The sequence below is a fragment of the Coregonus clupeaformis genome, chromosome 40, assembly GCF_020615455.1.
Source record: "Coregonus clupeaformis isolate EN_2021a chromosome 40, ASM2061545v1, whole genome shotgun sequence".
In the NCBI taxonomy this organism is placed as follows: domain Eukaryota; kingdom Metazoa; phylum Chordata; class Actinopteri; order Salmoniformes; family Salmonidae; genus Coregonus; species Coregonus clupeaformis.
This window is the reverse complement of record NC_059231.1, coordinates 12098952-12117331: the sequence shown is the minus strand read 5'-3', so window position 1 is coordinate 12117331 and position 18380 is coordinate 12098952. Positions and strand designations below refer to the sequence as shown.

The 18380-nt window shown below is 44.6% G+C and overlaps 1 protein-coding gene across 1 annotated transcript in view; it reads right to left on the bottom strand.

Annotated features, from left to right (window-relative positions):
* LOC121555041 (transmembrane protein 198-B) overlaps nt 1-18380 on the bottom strand; it is a 71195-nt gene that overhangs the window by 15814 nt on the left and 37001 nt on the right. The window contains exons 3-5 of the mRNA XM_041868815.2: nt 13118-13353; nt 4779-4972; nt 2286-2431 (exon numbers count right to left, since the gene is read on the bottom strand). Coding sequence (XP_041724749.2) covers nt 2286-2431; nt 4779-4972; nt 13118-13353 — 576 coding nt within the window. The remainder of the gene's footprint in view (nt 1-2285; nt 2432-4778; nt 4973-13117; nt 13354-18380) is intronic.

Below are 18380 nucleotides of genomic sequence, written 5' to 3'. Positions count from 1 at the left end.
TTTTTTGGGTCATTTAGCAGGCACTCTTATCCAGAGCGACTTACAGTTATTGAGTGCATACATTTTCATACTGGCCCCCCGTGGGAAACAAACCCACAACCCTGGCGTTGCAAGCGCAATGCTCTACCAACTGAGTTACAGGGAACTGGTAAAACATCAGATTCTGTGGTGGTGTACAGCCTACCTCCAACCTCTCACACAAACAGCACACTGTAGGCCAGTTAGACCCTGATTAAAGGGACATTTAAAAAAAAAAATTCGACTTCATATTCATCTTCTCCAGCACCACCCCAACATCAACGTACACTACATGACCAAAAGTATGTGGACGTCTCACTCCGAAATCATGGGCATTAATATGGAGTTGGTCCCACCTTTGCTGCTATAACAGCCTCCACTCTTCTGGGAAGGCTTTCCACTAAATGATGGAACATTGGGGCGATTAAGCCTGGCTTGCAGTCGGCGTTCCAATTAATCCCAAAGTTGTTTGATGGGATTGAGGTCAAGGCTCTGTGCAGGCCAGTCAAGTTCTTCCACACCGATTTCAACAAACCATTTCTGTATGGAACACGCTTTGTGCACGGGGGCATTGTCATGCTGAAACAGGAAAGGGCCTTCCCCAAACTGTTGCCACAACGTTGGAAGCACAGAATCGCCTAGAATGTCATTATATGCTGTAGCGTTAAGATTTCCCTTCACTGGAACTAAGGGGCCTAGCACGAACCATGAAAAGCAGCCCCAGACCATTTTTCCTCCTCCACCAAACTTAACAGTTGGCACTATGCATTGGGGCAGGTAGCGTTCTCCCGGCATCCGCCAAACCCAGATTCGTCCGTCGGACTGCCAGATGGTGAAGCATGATTCATCACTCCAGGGAACGCGTTTCCACTGCTCCAGAGTCCAATAGCGGTGAGCTTTACACCACTCCAGCCGACTCTTGGCATTGCGCATGGTGATCTTAGGCTTGTGTGCGGCTGCTCGGCCATGGAAACCCATTTCATGAAGCTCCCGACGATAAGTTATTGTGCTGACATTGCTTCCAGGCGCAGTTTGGAACTCAGTAGTGAGTGTTGCAAACAAGGACAGACGATTTTTACGCGCTATGCACTTCAGGACTCGGCGGTCCCGTTCTGTGAGCTTGTGTGGCCTACCACTTCGCGGCTGAGCCGTTGTTGCTCCTAGACGTTTCCACTTCACAATAACAGCACTTACTGTTGACCGGGGCAGCTCTAACTGGGCAGAAATTTGACGAACTGACTTGTTGGAAAGGTATAATCCTAAAACAGTGCCACGTTGAAAGTTACTGAGCTCTTCCGTAAGGCCATTGTACTGCCAATGTTTGTCTATGGAGATTGCATGGCTGTGTGCTCGATTGGCTAAAATAGCCGAATCCACTAATTTGAACGGGAGTCCACATACTTTTTTATATATATTGTATGTGAAAATGGGGCGTGTCTATGTTTTGTAGTAAAAAAGATAGAGGAAGATAAATGTTTCCAATGACATCATCAACCAATTAGTAGACAATTAGTAGACAATTAGCAGGCAATTAGAAGGCAATTAGCAGGCAATGCCTACTCATAATTGGTTAAAATCACACGATGAAACACTCATCTTCCTCTATCTTTTTTACTACCAAACCTAGAAAGGCTCCATTTTCACATATGTTGATGTTGAGGTGGTGCTGGAGACGACGAATATGAAGTTGAAAAATTGGGAAATTTCACTTTAAGCCTAGTCCTGGGCCCTTGGACTTCCTCACTAGGACTTAATCACTAGGACTTAATCACTAGGACTTAATCACTACGTCTTGGTCTTGGACTTAATCACTAGGACTTAGTCACTAGGACTTAATCACTACGTCTTAGTCTTGGTCTTAATCACTAGGACTTAATCACTAGGACTTAATCACTACGTTTTGGTCTTGGACTTTAAATCACTAGGACTAGACTTAAATCATGTTTTGGACTACGTATCACAATGACCACAGCAGCTGGCAAGACAGTCTGTTAGGGTTAGGGTTAAAGGTTAGGGTTCAGACTCACCCTCAGTGTGTGAGTATCCCTCCATTAGGGTTAGGGTTAAAGGTTAGGGTTCAGACTTACCCTCAGTGTGTGAGTATCCCTCCATTAGGGTTATGGTTAAAGGTTAGGGTTCAGACTTACCCTCAGTGTGTGAGTATCCCTCCATTAGGGTTATGGTTAAAGGTTAGGGTTCAGACTTACCCTCAGTGTGTGAGTATCCCTCCGTTAGGGTTAGGGTTAAAGGTTAGGGTTCAGACTTACCCTCAGTGTGTGAGTATCCCTCGGCGGTGACCTTCCATTGGATGAGGACCCCCAGCAATGCCAGGACAGGCCACACCCCCATGATGACCCAGGTGAACCAGCAGACAGTACGGGGCGGAGCCACCTTGATCCTCTCGAATATGTATCTGTAAAATATAATATCATGTGTAATATATAATATGTACAGTATCTGTAATATATAATATCATATGTTATATATAATGTGTATCTGTAATATATAATATGTATCTGTAATATATATTATTTATCTGTAATATATAATATATATCTGTAATATATAATATGTATCTGTAATATATAATATCATATGTAATATATAATCTCATATGTAATATATAATATAATATATTATACATAATATGTATCTGTAATATATAACATAATATGTAATATATAATATGTATCTATAATATACAGTGCATTCGGAAAGTATTCAGACCCCTTGACTTTTTCCACTTTTTGTTATGTTACAGCCTTATTCTAAAACAAATTACGATTACACGATACCCCATAATGACAAAGCGAAAACAGGTTTTTAGAAATGTTTGCAAATCTATTAAAAATAAAAAAACAGAAATACCATATTTACATAAGTATTCAGACTCTTTGCTATGAGACTCGAAATTGAGTTCAGGTGCATCCTGTTTCCATTGATCATCCTTCAGATGTTTCTACAACTTGGAGTCCACCTGTGGTAAATTCAATTGATTGGACATGATTTTGAAAGGCACACACCTGTCTATATAAGGTCCCACAGTTGACAGTGCACGTCAGTTCAAAATCCAAGCCATTAGGTAGAAGGAATTGTCCGTAGAGCTCTGAGACAGGATTGTGTTGAGGCACAGCTCTGGGGAAGGGTACCAAAACATTTCTGCAGCATTCAAGGTCCCCAAGAACCCAGTGGCCTCCATCATTCCTAATTGGAAGAAGTTTGGAACCACCAAGACTCTTCCTAGAGCTGGCCGCCCGGCCAAACTGAGCAATCGGGGGAGAAGGGCCTTGGTCAGGGAGGTGACCAAGAACCCGATGGTCACTCTGACAGAGCTCCAGAGTTCCTCTGTGGAGATGGGAAAACCTTCCAGAAGGACAACCATCTCTGCAGCACTCCACCAATCAGGCCTTTATGGTAGACTGGCCAGATGGGAGCCATTCCTCAGTAAAAGGCACATGACAGCCCGCTTGGAGTTTGCCAAAAGGCACCTAAAGGACTCTCAGACCATGAGAAACAAGATTCTCTGGTCTGATGAAACCAAGATTGAATTACTTGGCCTGAATGCCAAGCGTCACGTCTGGAGGAAACCTGGCACCATCCCTACAGTGAAGCATGGTGGTGGCAGCATCATGCTGTGGGGATGATTTTCAGCGGCAGGGACTGGGAGACTAGTCAGGATCGAGGGAAAGATGAACGGAGCAAAGTACAGAGAGATCCTTGATGAAAACCTACTACAGAGGGCTCAGGACCTCAGACTGGGACGAAGGTTCACCTTCCAACAGGACAATGACCCTAAGCACACAGCCAAGACAAAGCAAGAGTGGCTTCAGGACAAATCTCTGAATGTCCTTGAGTGGCCCAGCCAGAGCCCGGACTTGAACCCGATCGAACATCTCTGGAGAGACCTGAAAATAGCTGTGCAGCGACGATCCCCATCCAACCTGACAGAGCTTGAGAGGATCTGCAGAGAAGAATGGGAAAAACTCTCCAAATACAGGTGTGCCAAGCTTGTAAAGTCATACCCAAGAAAACTTGAGGCTGTAATCGCTGCCAAAGATGCTTCAACAAAGTACTGAGTAAAGGGTCTGAATACTTATGTAAATATGATATTTCCAAAAACAAAACAAAATGCAAAAAATTATAAAAAACAGTTTTTGCTTTGTCATTATGGGGTATTGTGTGTAGATTGATGAGGGGGAAAAACAATTTAATCAATTTTATAATAAAGCTGTAACGTAGCAAAATGTGGAAAAAGTCAAGGGATCTGAATACTTTCCGAATGCACTGTATAATATCATCTGTAATATATAATATGTATCTGTAATATATAATATCATATGTAATATATATATATTCATATGTAATATATAATATCTTCTGAAATCTTGATTAGAGCACCAGCACACCACAGATGCTCCTATCCAAAGCCACTTACAGTAGTGTGTGTATACATTTGCATACATTTTCAAATGGGTGGCCCCAAGAGCCTGCATTGGAAGCACCACGCTCTGCCAACTGAACCACAGCGGAGAGGAGAGGAGAGGAGAGGAGAGGAGAGGAGAGGAGAGGAGAGGAGAGAGAGAGGAGAGGAGAGGAGAGGAGAGGAGAGGAGAGGCGAGGCGAGGCGAGGCGAGGCGAGGCGAGGCGAGGCGAGGCGAGGAGAGGAGAGGAGAGGAGAGGAGAGGAGAGGAGAGGAGAGGAGAGGAGAGGAGAGGAGAGGAGAGGAGAGGAGAGGAGAGGAGGGAGCAGTAATAACATACCTGACAAGGGCGAACAGTTCGATGAAGTAGTCCACAGTGACGGTGATGACAGCCGAGCCAAACACAGCGGTGGAGAGGGTGGTGAAGAAGCGCTGCCATTGGAGGGTGAGGACGGCGAACAGCATGCCTGACCCCAACAACACCCCCAGGGGCACCCAAACCGTCCGGGGGTGGTGGAACTCCTCCATTACCACCTGAATGGAGATATGTTAAGTTTAGTTTATTCAGATAGCCAATAGTACACCAGCTACTATCTAATCAACGTAACATTGACATTATCCCACCCCTGGATAGCCACTATTGGCTTAAAAATGCCAAACCTATCACAATACATGCCAGCAATATAGCCCCTGTAGCCAGTTTATGTATTTGTATTTGTATTTATTATGGATCCCCATTAGTTCATGCCAAGGCAGCAGCTACTCTTCCTGGGGTTTATTATGGAACCCCATTAGTTCCTGCCAAGGCAGCAGCTACTCTTCCTGGGGTCCTGCAACATTAAGGCAGTTATTTACAATTTAAAATATTACATGACATTTTATTTCATAACACTTCACCCAATACATTTAGTGTGTTCCCTCAGGCCACTACTCCACTATCACATATTTACAATACAACATCCATGTGTACGTGTGTGTAGAGTGAGTATCTATATGTATGTGTGTATGTACCTGTGTGTGTGTGTGTCTCTTCACAGTCCCCGCTGTTCCACAAGGTGTATTTTTACCTGTTTTTTTAAAATCTGATTCTACTGCTTGCATCGTTACCTGATGTGGAATAGAGTTCCATGTAGTCATGGTTCTATGTAGTACTGTGCGCCTCCCATAATCCATTCTGGACTTGGGGACTGTGAAGAGACCTCTGGTGGCATGTCTTTTGGGGTATGCATGGGTGTCCGAGCAGTGTGCCAGTATTCTAGACAGACAGCTCGGTACATTCAGCTCGTCGACACCTCTCACAAAAACAAGCAGTGATTAAGTCAATCTCTCTTCCACTCTGAGCCAGGAGAGACTGACATGCATGTCATCAATGTTAGCTCTCCGTGTATTTTTAAGGGCCAAACGTGCTGCCCTGTTCTGAGCCAACTGCAATTTTCCCAAGTCCCTCTTTGTGGCACCTGACCACACTACTGAACAGTAGTCCAGGTGCGACAAAACTATGGCCTGTAGGACCTGCCTTGTTGATAGTGTTGTTAAGAAGGCAGAGCAGCACTTAATTATGGACAGACTTCTCCCCATCTTAGCTACTGTTGTATCAATATGCTTTGACCATGACAGTCTACAATCCAGGATTACGCCATGCAGTTTAGTCACCTCAACGTGCTCAATTTCCACATTATTCATTACGAGATGTAGTTGAGGTTTAGGGTTTAGTGAATGATTTGACCCAAATACAATGCTTTTAGTTTTGGAAATATTCAGGACTAACTTATTCCTTGCCACCCATTCCGAAACTAACTGCAAATCTTTGTTAAGTGTTGCAGTTATTTCAGTTGCTGTAGTAGCTGACGTGTATAGTGTTGAGTCATCCGCATACATAGACACACTGGCATGTCGTTAGTAAAGATGGAAAAAAGCAAGGGGCCTAGACAGCTGCCCTGGGGAATTCCTGATTCTACCTGGATTATGTTTGAGAGCCTTCCATTAAAGAACACCCTCTGTGTTCTGTTAGACAGGTAACTCTTTATCCACATTATAGCAGGGGGTGTAAAGCCATAACACATACATTTTTCCAGCAGCAGACTATGATTGATAATGTCAAAAGCCGCACTGAAGTCTAACAAAACAGCCCCCACCATCTTTTTATCATCAATTTCTCTCAGCCAATCATCAGTCATTTGTGTAAGTGCTGTGCTTGTTGAATGTCCTTTTCTATAAGCATGCTGAAAGTTTGTTGTCAATTTGTTTACAGTAAAATAGCATTGTATCTGGTCAAACACCCTTTTTTCCAATAGTTTAGGTTGGTAACAGGCTGATTGGTCAGCTATTTGAGCCAGTAAAGGGGGCTTTACTATTCTTAGGTAGCAAAATGACTTTTGCTTCCCTCCAAGCCTGGGGGCACACACATTCTAGTAGGCTTAAATTGAAAATATGGCAAATAGGAGTGGCAATATTGTCCGCTATTATCCTCAGCAATTTTCCATCCAAGTTGTCAGACCCTGGTGGCTTGTCATTGTTAATAGACAACAATCATTTGTTCAACTCTTCCACACTCACTTTACGGAATTCAAAATTATAATGCTTGTCTTTCATAATTTGGTCAGATAAACTTGGATGTGTAGTGTCAGCAATTGATGCTGGCATGTCATGCCTAAATTAGCTAATCTTGCCAATGAAAAAATTATGAAAGTAGTTGGCAATATCAGTTGGTTTTGTGATGAATGAGCCATCTGATTCAATGAATGATGGAGCTGAGTTTGCCTTTTTGCCCAAAATCTCATTTAATGTGCTCTAAAGCTTTTTAATATAATTCTTTATGTCATTTATTCTTGTTTCATAGTGTTGTTTCTTCTTCTTTTTATTCAGTTTAGTCACATTATTTTTCAATTTGCAATACGTTTGCCAATCGGTTGTGCAGCCAGACTTATTTGCTATTCCTTTTGCCTCATCCCTCTCAACCATACAATTTTTCAATTCCTCATCAATCCACAGGGATTTAACCGTTTTTACAATCATGTCCTTAATGGGTGCATGCTTATTAGTAACTGGAATAAGCAATTTCATAAATGTGTCAAGTGCAGCGTCTGGTTGCTCTTCATTACACACCACGGACCAACAAATATTATTTACATCAACAACCTAGGAATCACTACAAAACGTATTGTATGACCTCTTATACACTATATTAGGCCCAGCCTTTGGAACTTTGGTTTTCCTAGATATGGCTACTATATTGTGATCAAAACATCCAATGGATTTGGATACTGCTTTCAAACAAATCTCTGCAGCATTATTAAAGATATGATCAATACATGTTGATGACTTCATTCCTGTACTGTTTGTAACCACCCTGGTAGGTTAACTGATAACCTGAACCAGGTTGCAGGCACTGGTTACAGTTTGAAGCTTTCTCTTGAGTGGGCAGCCTGATGAAAGCCAGTCAATATTTAAATCACCCAGAAAGTATACCTCTCTATTCATATCACATACATTATCAAGCATTTCACACAGGTTATCCAGATACTAACTGTTAACACTTGGTGGTCTATAGCAGCTTCCCACCAGAATGGGCTTTAGGTGAGGCAGGTGAACCTTTAGCCATATTGCTTCAACAGTATTTAACATGAGATCCTCTCTAATACTCACAGGAATGTGGTTCTGTATATAAACAGCAACACCTCCACCATTGGCATTTCTATCTTTTCTGTAAATGTTATAACCTTGTATTGCTACCACTGTATCATCAAAGGTATTATCTAAGTGAGTTTCAGAGATAGTCAGAATATGAATGTCATCTGTTACTAGCAAATTTTTGATTTCATGAACCTTGTTTCTTAAGCTAAATATGTTAACGTGGGCTATTTTGAGCACTTTTCTTCTGGGATGCTTACTTGTTTTTATTGCTTTACTGGGAAGCTTAGCAGCAGTAGATGTGCTCATGTTCTTTATGTTAGTGCAGGGTGAGCTGCACACAATGGACTTCCTCCTCGGGCACACTGGCTCAGTGCTAACAGTATAAATCTGGTTCTTAGGCACATGATTACTGCACACAATAGCTGTAGGATCAGCAGAGGCATTCAGGGCAGTTAGAGGGACATTCATTAGGTTACTTATATTGTGTCTACCGACGCCCCTGAAGCATTTTGACAACTCTGATAACCATCTCGTGGGTTGACAGAAATACTTTCCCCAAAACCTTCTCAATTAAAGGTTAACTGCAAAGTAGGGTTACCTGGCAGAAGTATATCATGAGGAAGTATATCATTTGTATCTACGATTTGTTATTTGCTAACTTAACCATGAAATGAGCAGCAACAGTACAGAACCATAGACCAGCACAGTAGACTGCACATTACTCACTCGCCAGATGCGCAACTAAAAGGGACTTACATTCAAAAATAAATGTGTTTGTTTTCTTCCAGACCTAAACAAATTGGTCTTCTGGTGTGATTTCAACATTGACATGGACATAGGCAGAGGAGCAGTGCTAAAACTAAAACTCTATTCATAAATACGAATACAGAACTTGTTTTTGCGTGGATTCCAGGACGCGGTTAGCTTTCAACAGCTAGGACCGCTATTTCTTGTCCCGGAAATCCCGCTTAAGAGACATGTTGAAGCCTGCTTGACAGAGACGCTAAGCTGCTAGCCATCAAGCTAACGAAGTTGGTACCAGATGAGTTTTCCAATGGAGCCCTCTTTGTCTGGAGAACTAAATGAACGGTTCCAGCGCTGTAGGAGCTGTATCTATTACGCTTTGTTTCAGGACAAACCGGATCACTCAGAGTTCCAATGCGCCAATTGTTTACTTGCCGAGGATTATAGGCTTGAGGTGGCTTCCTTGATCACGCAGGTCGCCAGCCTAAGTAAGAAACTGGGGAAAACGCAGAGTGGAATGTTTACCTTTTCTACGCCGGTGGCTGGACGGCGTTCACGCTTGTTGGATGCATCTCCGCCTCGTCCTTCCCGCCAGTCGTGATTTTGGGCAGCTCCATGGTAAGAAATGTGACCGTTCCTGGTGCAAAAACAATGTCCTATCCCAGAGCTCGAGTAAATTACATTACTAAGCTGCAACCGAATGTACTACGTCAGGACATGGAAATCGATTCCATCGTAGTCCATGTGGGTTTTAATGACATTATGAAGGGCAGCTCTGAATAGTTGAAACTCGATTTTAAAAGAGCTGATTGACTTTCTGCTAGACACTAACAAATAACCCATCATATCTGTCCCTGTGCCCTCTCTGAATCGTGGATTTGAACGCTTTAGCAGGATTCTTGCTCTTCACAATTGGCTACGTGATTATTGCAGCTCAATGGGTGTAACTTTTGTTGACAATTTCGATACCTTTTGGAAACAAAACAAGTTTTATAAGAAGGATGGGATCCACCCAAATCATTTGGGTTCCTGGATCCTTTCACAGCATTATAAGGCTGCGTTGAGACAATGACTTAGCAATGACCCAAGCCCAGCTCAGCTAATCCCTACCACTGTGACGAAGAGTTGTCAAAATGCTTCAGCAAATGTACATTACAATCAGGGGCGTCGGTAGACACAATGTAAGTAACCTAATGTATGTCCCTCTAACTGTCCTGAATGCCTCTGCTGATCCTACAGCTATTGTGTGCAGTAATCATGTGCCTAAGAACCAGATTTATACTGTTAGCACTGAGCCAGTGTGCCCGAGGAGGAAGTCCATTGTGTGCAGCTCACCCTGCACTAACATAAAGAACATGAGCACATCTACTGCTGCTAAGCTTCTCAGTAAAGCAATAAAAACAAGTAAGCATCCCAGAAGAAAAGTGCTCAAAATAGCCCACGTTAACATATTTAGCTTAAGAAACAAGGTTCATGAAATCAAAAATGTGCTAGTAACAGATGACATTCATATTCTGACTATCTCTGAAACTCACTTAGATAATACATTTGATGATACAGTGGTAGCAATTCAAGGTTATAACATTTACAGAAAAGATAGAAATGCCAATGGTGGAGGTGTTGCTGTTTATATACGGAACCACATTCCTGTGAAGATTAGAGAGGATCTCATGTTAAATACTGTTGAAGCAATATGGCTAAAGGTTCACCTGCCTCACCTAAAGGCCATTCTGGTGGGAAGCTGCTATAGACCACCAAGTGTTAACAGTTAGTATCTGGATAACCTGTGTGAAATGCTTGATAATATATGTGATATGAATAGAGAGGTATACTTTCTGGGTGATTTAAATATTGACTGGCTTTCATCAGGCTGCCCATTAAAGAGAAAGATTCAAACTGTAACCAGTTCCTGCAACCTGGTTCAGGTTATCAATTAACCTACCAGGGTAGTTACAAACAGTATAGGAATTAAATCATCAACATGTATTGATCATATCTTTACTAACGCTGCAGAGATTTGTTTGAAAGCAGTATCCAAATCCATTGGATGTTGTGATCACAATATAGTAGCCATATCTAGGAAAACCAAAGTTCCAAAGGCTGGGCCTAATATTGTGTATAAGAGGTCATACAATACGTTTTGTAGTGATTCCTAGGTTGTTGATGTAAAGAATATATGTTGGTCCGTGGTGTGTAATGAGGAGCAACCAGACACTGCACTTGACACATTTATGAAATTGCTTATTCCAGTTACTAATAATCATGCTCCCATTAAGAAAATGACTGTAAAAAAAACGTTAAATCCCCGTGGACTGATGAGGAATTGAAAAATGGTATGGTTGAGAGGGACGAGGCAAAAGGAATGGCAAATAAGTCCGGCTGTGTTTTGTAGAGGGAAAACATTGAGCCCACAAGTCCTTTGTGAGCTTGCTATATATATCTTCCCTGGTAGGCTAATGCTAGCTAGCATGTCACCACGTGAAAAAGTAGCTGGCTACCTCACTAAAGACTTGTCAATAAAAAGGTCACAACAGTCATTATGCTAACCTTATAAGGAAGGTAACGTGTGTTGTACATGTAACTACAGTCTGGTGTCTTTTATACTTCCATTTCCTAATAATTCTGGGATTTTTGTTCACCGTTCTTGTGATCATTTTGACCCCACGGGGTGAGATCTTGCGTGGAGCCCCAGATCGAGGGAGATTATCAGTGGTCTTGTATGTCTTCCATTTCCTAATAATTGCTCCCACAGTTGATTTCTTCAAACCAAGCTGCTTATCTATTGCAGATTCAGTCTTCCCAGCCTGGTGCAGGTCTACAAGTTTGTTTCTGGTGTCCTTTGACAGCTCTTTGGTCTTGGCCATAGGTGGAGTTTGGAGTGTGACTGTTTGAGGTTGTGGACAGGTGTCTTTTATACTGATAACAAGTTCAAACAGGTGCCATTAATACAGGTAACGAGTGGAGGACAGAGGAGCCTCTTAAAGAAGAAGTTACAGGTCTGTGAGAGCCAGAAATCTTGCTTGTTTGTAGGTGACCAAATACTTATTTTCCACCATAATTCGCAAATAAATTCATTAAAAATCCTGCAATGTGATTTTCTGGATTTTTTTTCTCTCCAATTTGTCTGTCGTAGTTGACGTGTACCTATGATGAAAATTACAGGCCTCTCTCATCTTTTTAAGTGGGAGAACTTGCACAATTGGTGGCTGACTAAATACTTTTTTCCCCCACTGTAACTACAGTCTGTTGTTAGCTGGATCATTTCCATAAGCACCTAGCTAACCACAGACTAAACTGAATAAAAAGAAGTAGAAACAACACTATGAAACAAGGATAAATGACATAAAGAATGATAGTAAAAAGCTTTGGAGCACCTTAAAATGAAATCTTGGGAAAAAAGGCAAACTCAGCTCCATCATTCATTGAATCAGATGGCTCATTCATCACAAAAACCAACTGATATTGCCAACTACTTTAATACTTTTTTTCATTGGCAAGATTAACAAACTTAGGCATGACATGCTAGCAACAATACTATCAACAAGGCAGGTCCTACAGGCCCTAGTTTTGTCTCACCTAGACTACTGTTCAGTAGTGTGGTCAGGTGCCACAAAGAGGGACTTGGGGAAAATTGCAGTTGGCTCAGAACAGGGTAGCACGGCTGGCCCTTAAAAGTACACAGAGCGCTAACATTAATGACATGCATGTCAGTCTCTCCTGGCTTAGAGTGGAAGAGAGATTGACTTCATCACTGCTTGTTTTTGTAAGAGGTGTTGACGAGCTGAATGTACCGAGCTGTCTGTTTAAACTACTAGCATACAGCTCGGACACCCATGCATACCCCACAAGACCTGTCACCAGAGGTCTCTTCACAGTCCCCAGGTCAAGAACGGACTATGGGAGGCCCACAGTACTACATGACTACTGACTACATGGAACTCTATTCCACATCAGGTAACTGAATCAGATTTAAAAAAACAGGTAAAAATACACCTTATGGCACAACAGGGACTGTGAAGAGACACACAAGGGTATAGACACATGCATACATTGTGATATTGCTGTATGGTGGTATTACACATTTTGTATTGTAGATAGGTAGTGGTGTAATAATGTCATATGATGTACTGTTTTATATTTTGTTTTATATGTCATTTAAGTGCTTTAATATGTTTGGACCACAGGAAGAGGGGTGGAAAAATGGGGATCCCTAATAAATACAAATAAACCCCCCCACACACACACACACACACACACACACACACACACACACACAGATAAAGACAGTATTCCCTTATTTACCAGTGAGGCGATGCCCAGCAGTAGTCCCAGCAGCAGCCCCACCATGTATAGTCCCACCGAGCGTACCAGCATGGTGACCAGGCCACAGAGGGTACCGATGCCCAGGCCGATGCCCACCGAGGCCTCCACACTCAGCTGGGTGTCCAAGACACGCTCCTTATAACACAGCAGAAAGATGACGACGGAGCCAAACATCAGGCCTGTTAGGAACATCACCGCCTTGAAGCAACGGTAGCCTGAGAGGAGGAGAGGAGAGAGACAGGTTAAAGCCTGAGGAGAGGAGAGGAGAGAGAGAGACAGGTTAAAGCCTGAGGGGAGGAGAGGAGAGAGACAGGTTAAAGCCTGAGAGGAGGAGAGAGAGAGACAGGTTAAAGCCTGAGGAGAGGAGAGAGACAGTTTAAAGCCTGAGAGGAGGAGAGGAGAGAGACAGTTTAAAGCCTGAGGGGAGGAGAGAGACAGGTTAAAGCCTGAGAGAAGGAGAGAGAGAGACAGGTTAAAGCCTGAGGGGAGGAGAGAGACAGGTTAAAGCCTGAGAGAAGGAGAGAGAGAGACAGGTTAAAGCCTGAGGAGAGGAGAGAGACAGGTTAAAGCCTGAGAGGAGGAGAGGAGAGAGACAGGTTAAAGCCTGAGGGGAGGAGAGAGACAGGTTAAAGCCTGAGGGGAGGAGAGAGACAGGTTAAAGCCTGAGGGGAGGAGAGAGACAGGTTAAAGCCTGAGAGAAGGAGAGAGAGAGACAGGTTAAAGCCTGAGGGGAGGAGAGAGACAGGTTAAAGCCTGAGAGAAGGAGAGAGAGAGACAGGTTAAAGCCTGAGGGGAGGAGAGAGACAGGTTAAAGCCTGAGAGAAGGAGAGAGAGAGAGACAGGTTAAAGCCTGAGGGGAGGAGAGAGAGAGACAGGTTAAAGCCTGAGGGGAGGAGAGAGAGAGACAGGTTAAAGCCTGAGGGGAGGAGAGAGAGAGACAGGTTAAAGCCTGAGGGGAGGAGAGAGAGAGACAGGTTAAAGCCTGAGAGGAGGAGAGAGACAGGTTAAAGCCTGAGAGAAGGAGAGAGACAGGTTAAAGCCTGAGGAGAGGAGAGAGACAGTTTAAAGCCTGAGGGGAGGAGAGAGAGAGACAGGTTAAAGCCTGAGGGGAGGAGAGAGAGAGACAGGTTAAAGCCTGAGGGGAGGAGAGAGAGAGACAGGTTAAAGCCTGAGGGGAGGAGAGAGAGAGACAGGTTAAAGCCTGAGAGGAGGAGAGAGACAGGTTAAAGCCTGAGAGGAGGAGAGAGAGAGACAGGTTAAAGCCTGAGGGGAGGAGAGAGAGAGACAGGTTAAAGCCTGAGGGGAGGAGAGGAGAGAGAGACAGGTTAAAGCCTGAGGGCAGGAGAGAGAGAGACAGGTTAAAGCCTGAGGGCAGGAGAGAGAGAGACAGGTTAAAGCCTGAGAGGAGGAGAGAGACAGTTTAAAGCCTGAGAGGAGGAGAGAGACAGGTTAAAGCCTGAGGAGAGGAGAGAGACAGGTTAAAGCCTGAGGGGAGGAGAGAGACAGTTTAAAGCCTGAGAGGAGGAGAGAGACAGGTTAAAGCCTGAGGAGAGGAGAGAGACAGGTTAAAGCCTGAGGGGAGGAGAGAGACAGTTTAAAGCCTGAGAGGAGGAGAGAGACAGGTTAAAGCCTGAGGGGAGGAGAGAGAGAGACAGGTTAAAGCCTGAGGGGAGGAGAGAGAGAGACAGGTTAAAGCCTGAGGGGAGGAGAGAGAGAGACAGGTTAAAGCCTGAGGGGAGGAGAGGAGAGAGACAGGTTAAAGCCTGAGGGCAGGAGAGAGAGAGACAGGTTAAAGCCTGAGAGGAGGAGAGAGAGAGAGACAGGTTAAAGCCTGAGAGGAGGAGAGAGACAGGTTAAAGCCTGAGGAGAGGAGAGAGACAGGTTAAAGCCTGAGGAGAGGAGAGAGACAGTTTAAAGCCTGAGGAGAGGAGAGAGAGAGACAGGTTAAAGCCTGAGAGGAGGAGAGAGACAGGTTAAAGCCTGAGGAGAGGAGAGAGACAGGTTAAAGCCTGAGAGGAGGAGAGAGAGAGACAGGTTAAAGCCTGAGGGCAGGAGAGGAGAGAGACAGTTTAAAGCCTGAGGAGAGGAGAGAGAGAGACAGGTTAAAGCCTGAGAGGAGGAGAGAGACAGGTTAAAGCCTGAGGAGAGGAGAGAGACAGGTTAAAGCCTGAGGGCAGGAGAGAGAGAGACAGGTTAAAGCCTGAGAGAAGGAGAGAGACAGGTTAAAGCCTGAGAGGAGGAGAGAGAGAGACAGGTTAAAGCCTGAGGGGAGGAGAGAGAGAGACAGGTTAAAGCCTGAGAGGAGGAGAGAGACAGGTTAAAGCCTGAGAGGAGGAGAGAGAGAGACAGGTTAAAGCCTGAGGGGAGGAGAGAGACAGGTTAAAGCCTGAGGAGAGGAGAGAGAGAGACAGGTTAAAGCCTGAGGGCAGGAGAGAGAGAGAGAGGTTAAAGCCTGAGAGAAGGAGAGAGAGAGACAGGTTAAAGCCTGAGAGGAGGAGAGAGAGAGACAGGTTAAAGCCTGAGGGCAGGAGAGAGAGAGACAGGTTAAAGCCTGAGAGAAGGAGAGAGAGAGACAGGTTAAAGCCTGAGAGGAGGAGAGAGACAGGTTAAAGCCTGAGGAGAGGAGAGAGAGAGACAGGTTAAAGCCTGAGAGGAGGAGAGAGACAGGTTAAAGCCTGAGAGAAGGAGAGAGAGAGACAGGTTAAAGCCTGAGAGGAGGAGAGAGAGAGACAGGTTAAAGCCTGAGGGCAGGAGAGAGAGAGACAGGTTAAAGCCTGAGAGGAGGAGAGAGACAGGTTAAAGCCTGAGGGGAGGAGAGAGACAGGTTAAAGCCTGAGGAGAGGAGAGAGACAGTTTAAAGCCTGAGGGGAGGAGAGAGAGAGACAGGTTAAAGCCTGAGGGGAGGAGAGAGACAGGTTAAAGCCTGAGGAGAGGAGAGAGACAGTTTAAAGCCTGAGGGGAGGAGAGAGAGAGACAGGTTAAAGCCTGAGGGGAGGAGGAGAGAGACAGGTTAAAGCCTGAGGGGAGGAGAGAGAGAGACAGGTTAAAGCCTGAGGGGAGGAGAGAGAGAGACAGGTTAAAGCCTGAGAGGAGGAGAGAGAGAGACAGGTTAAAGCCTGAGAGGAGGAGAGAGACAGGTTAAAGCCTGAGGGGAGGAGAGAGAGAGAGACAGGTTAAAGCCTGAGGGGAGGAGAGAGAGAGACAGGTTAAAGCCTGAGGGGAGGAGAGAGAGAGACAGGTTAAAGCCTGAGGGGAGGAGAGGAGAGAGACAGGTTAAAGCCTGAGAGAAGGAGAGGAGAGAGACAGGTTAAAGCCTGAGAGGAGGAGAGAGACAGGTTAAAGCCTGAGGGGAGGAGAGGAGAGAGAGACAGGTTAAAGCCTGAGAGGAGGAGAGAGACAGGTTAAAGCCTGAGAGGAGGAGAGAGAGAGACAGGTTAAAGCCTGAGGGGAGGAGAGGAGAGAGACAGGTTAAAGCCTGAGAGGAGGAGAGGAGAGAGAGAGACAGGTTAAAGCCTGAGAGAAGGAGAAGAGAGAGAGAGAGACAGGTTAAAGCCTGAGAGAAGGAGAGGAGAGAGAGAGAGACAGGTTAAAGCCTGAGAGAAGGAGAGGAGAGAGACAGGTTAAAGCCTGAGGAGAGGAGAGAGAGACAGGTTAAAGCCTGAGGGGAGGAGAGAGAGAGACAGGTTAAAGCCTGAGAGGAGGAGAGGAGAGAGAGAGAGACAGGTTAAAGCCTGAGAGAAGGAGAGGAGAGAGAGAGAGACAGGTTAAAGCCTGAGAGAATGAGAGGAGAGAGACAGGTTAAAGCCTGAGGAGAGGAGAGAGAGACAGGTTAAAGCCTGAGGGGAGGAGAGAGAGAGACAGGTTAAAGCCTGAGGGGAGGAGAGAGACAGGTTAAAGCCTGAGGGGAGGAGAGAGACAGGTTAAAGCCTGAGGAGAGGAGAGAGAGAGACAGGTTAAAGCCTGAGGGGAGGAGAGAGACAGATAAGAGCCTGGAGGATAGACAGACAGAGATGAGACAGGTTAGAGTCTGAAGGACAGACAGACAGGTTAGAGCCTGATGGAGAGACAGACAGACAGGTAAGAGCCTGAAGGACAGACAGGAGACAGATATACCGGTTAGAGCCTGAAGGATAGACAGGAGAAAGACAGACAGGTTAGAGCCTGCAATACAGACAGACAGAGACTTAGGAGAGAGACAGAAAAGACAGACAGGTTAGAGCCTGAAAGTCAGACAGACAGGAGACAGGTTATACCCGAAGGACAGACAGGAGACGGCTTAGAGCCTGAAGGACAGACAGACAGGCAGGAGACAGACAGGTTAGAGTCTGCAGGACAGACCGACAGGAGACAGGTTAGAAGGACAGACAGACAGGTTAGAGCCTGAAGGACAGAGAGGAGACAGAAAGACAGGTTAGAGCCTGAAGGACAGAGAGGAGACAGAAAGACAGGTATGAGCCTGCAGGGCAGACAGACAGCATGAAGATGATAACCAAACATCAGGCCTGTCAGGAACATCACCCGGTAACCTGAGAGGAGCGAGAGAGAGACAGGTTAGGGCTGGGATGGCAACTCGTGGCCCGCATGCCTTCTGAAGGACCTCGGATCAACTTCCACCACATTTTTTAGGAACTCAGTCGGGATCTCAACCAATGATTAATATATACACTAGATGACTGGCAGGTGGTGCTGTTTTGGAGCCACCGCCTCCCCCACCGTTGTAAAAAAAGATTTTGGAAGCTATAGAAATGCAGATACTAATGTCTACATGTGTTTTTAACATGTTTATTCTATTACAGACACATTAATGTATACGTTTAAATGATATTATGTGAGCTAAACTTAAAAAATAATATATATACAGTACCAGTCAAAAGTTTGGATACACCTACTCATTCAAGGTTTTTTCTTTATTTTTACTATTTTCTACATTGTAGAATAATAGTGAAGACATCAGAACTATGAAATAACACATGTTGAATCATGTAGTAACCAAAAAAGTGTAAATAATAATGTATATTTGAGATTCTTCAAAGTAGCCACCCTTTGCCTTGATAACAGCTTGCACACTCTTGGCATTCTCTCAACCAGCTTCATGAGGAATGCTTTTCCGACAGTCTTGAAGGAGTTCCCACATATGCTGAGCACTTGTTGGCTGCTTTTCCTTCACTCTGCGGTCCAACTCATCCCAAACCATCTCAATTGGGTTGAGGACGGGTGATTGTGGAGGCCAGTTCATTTGATG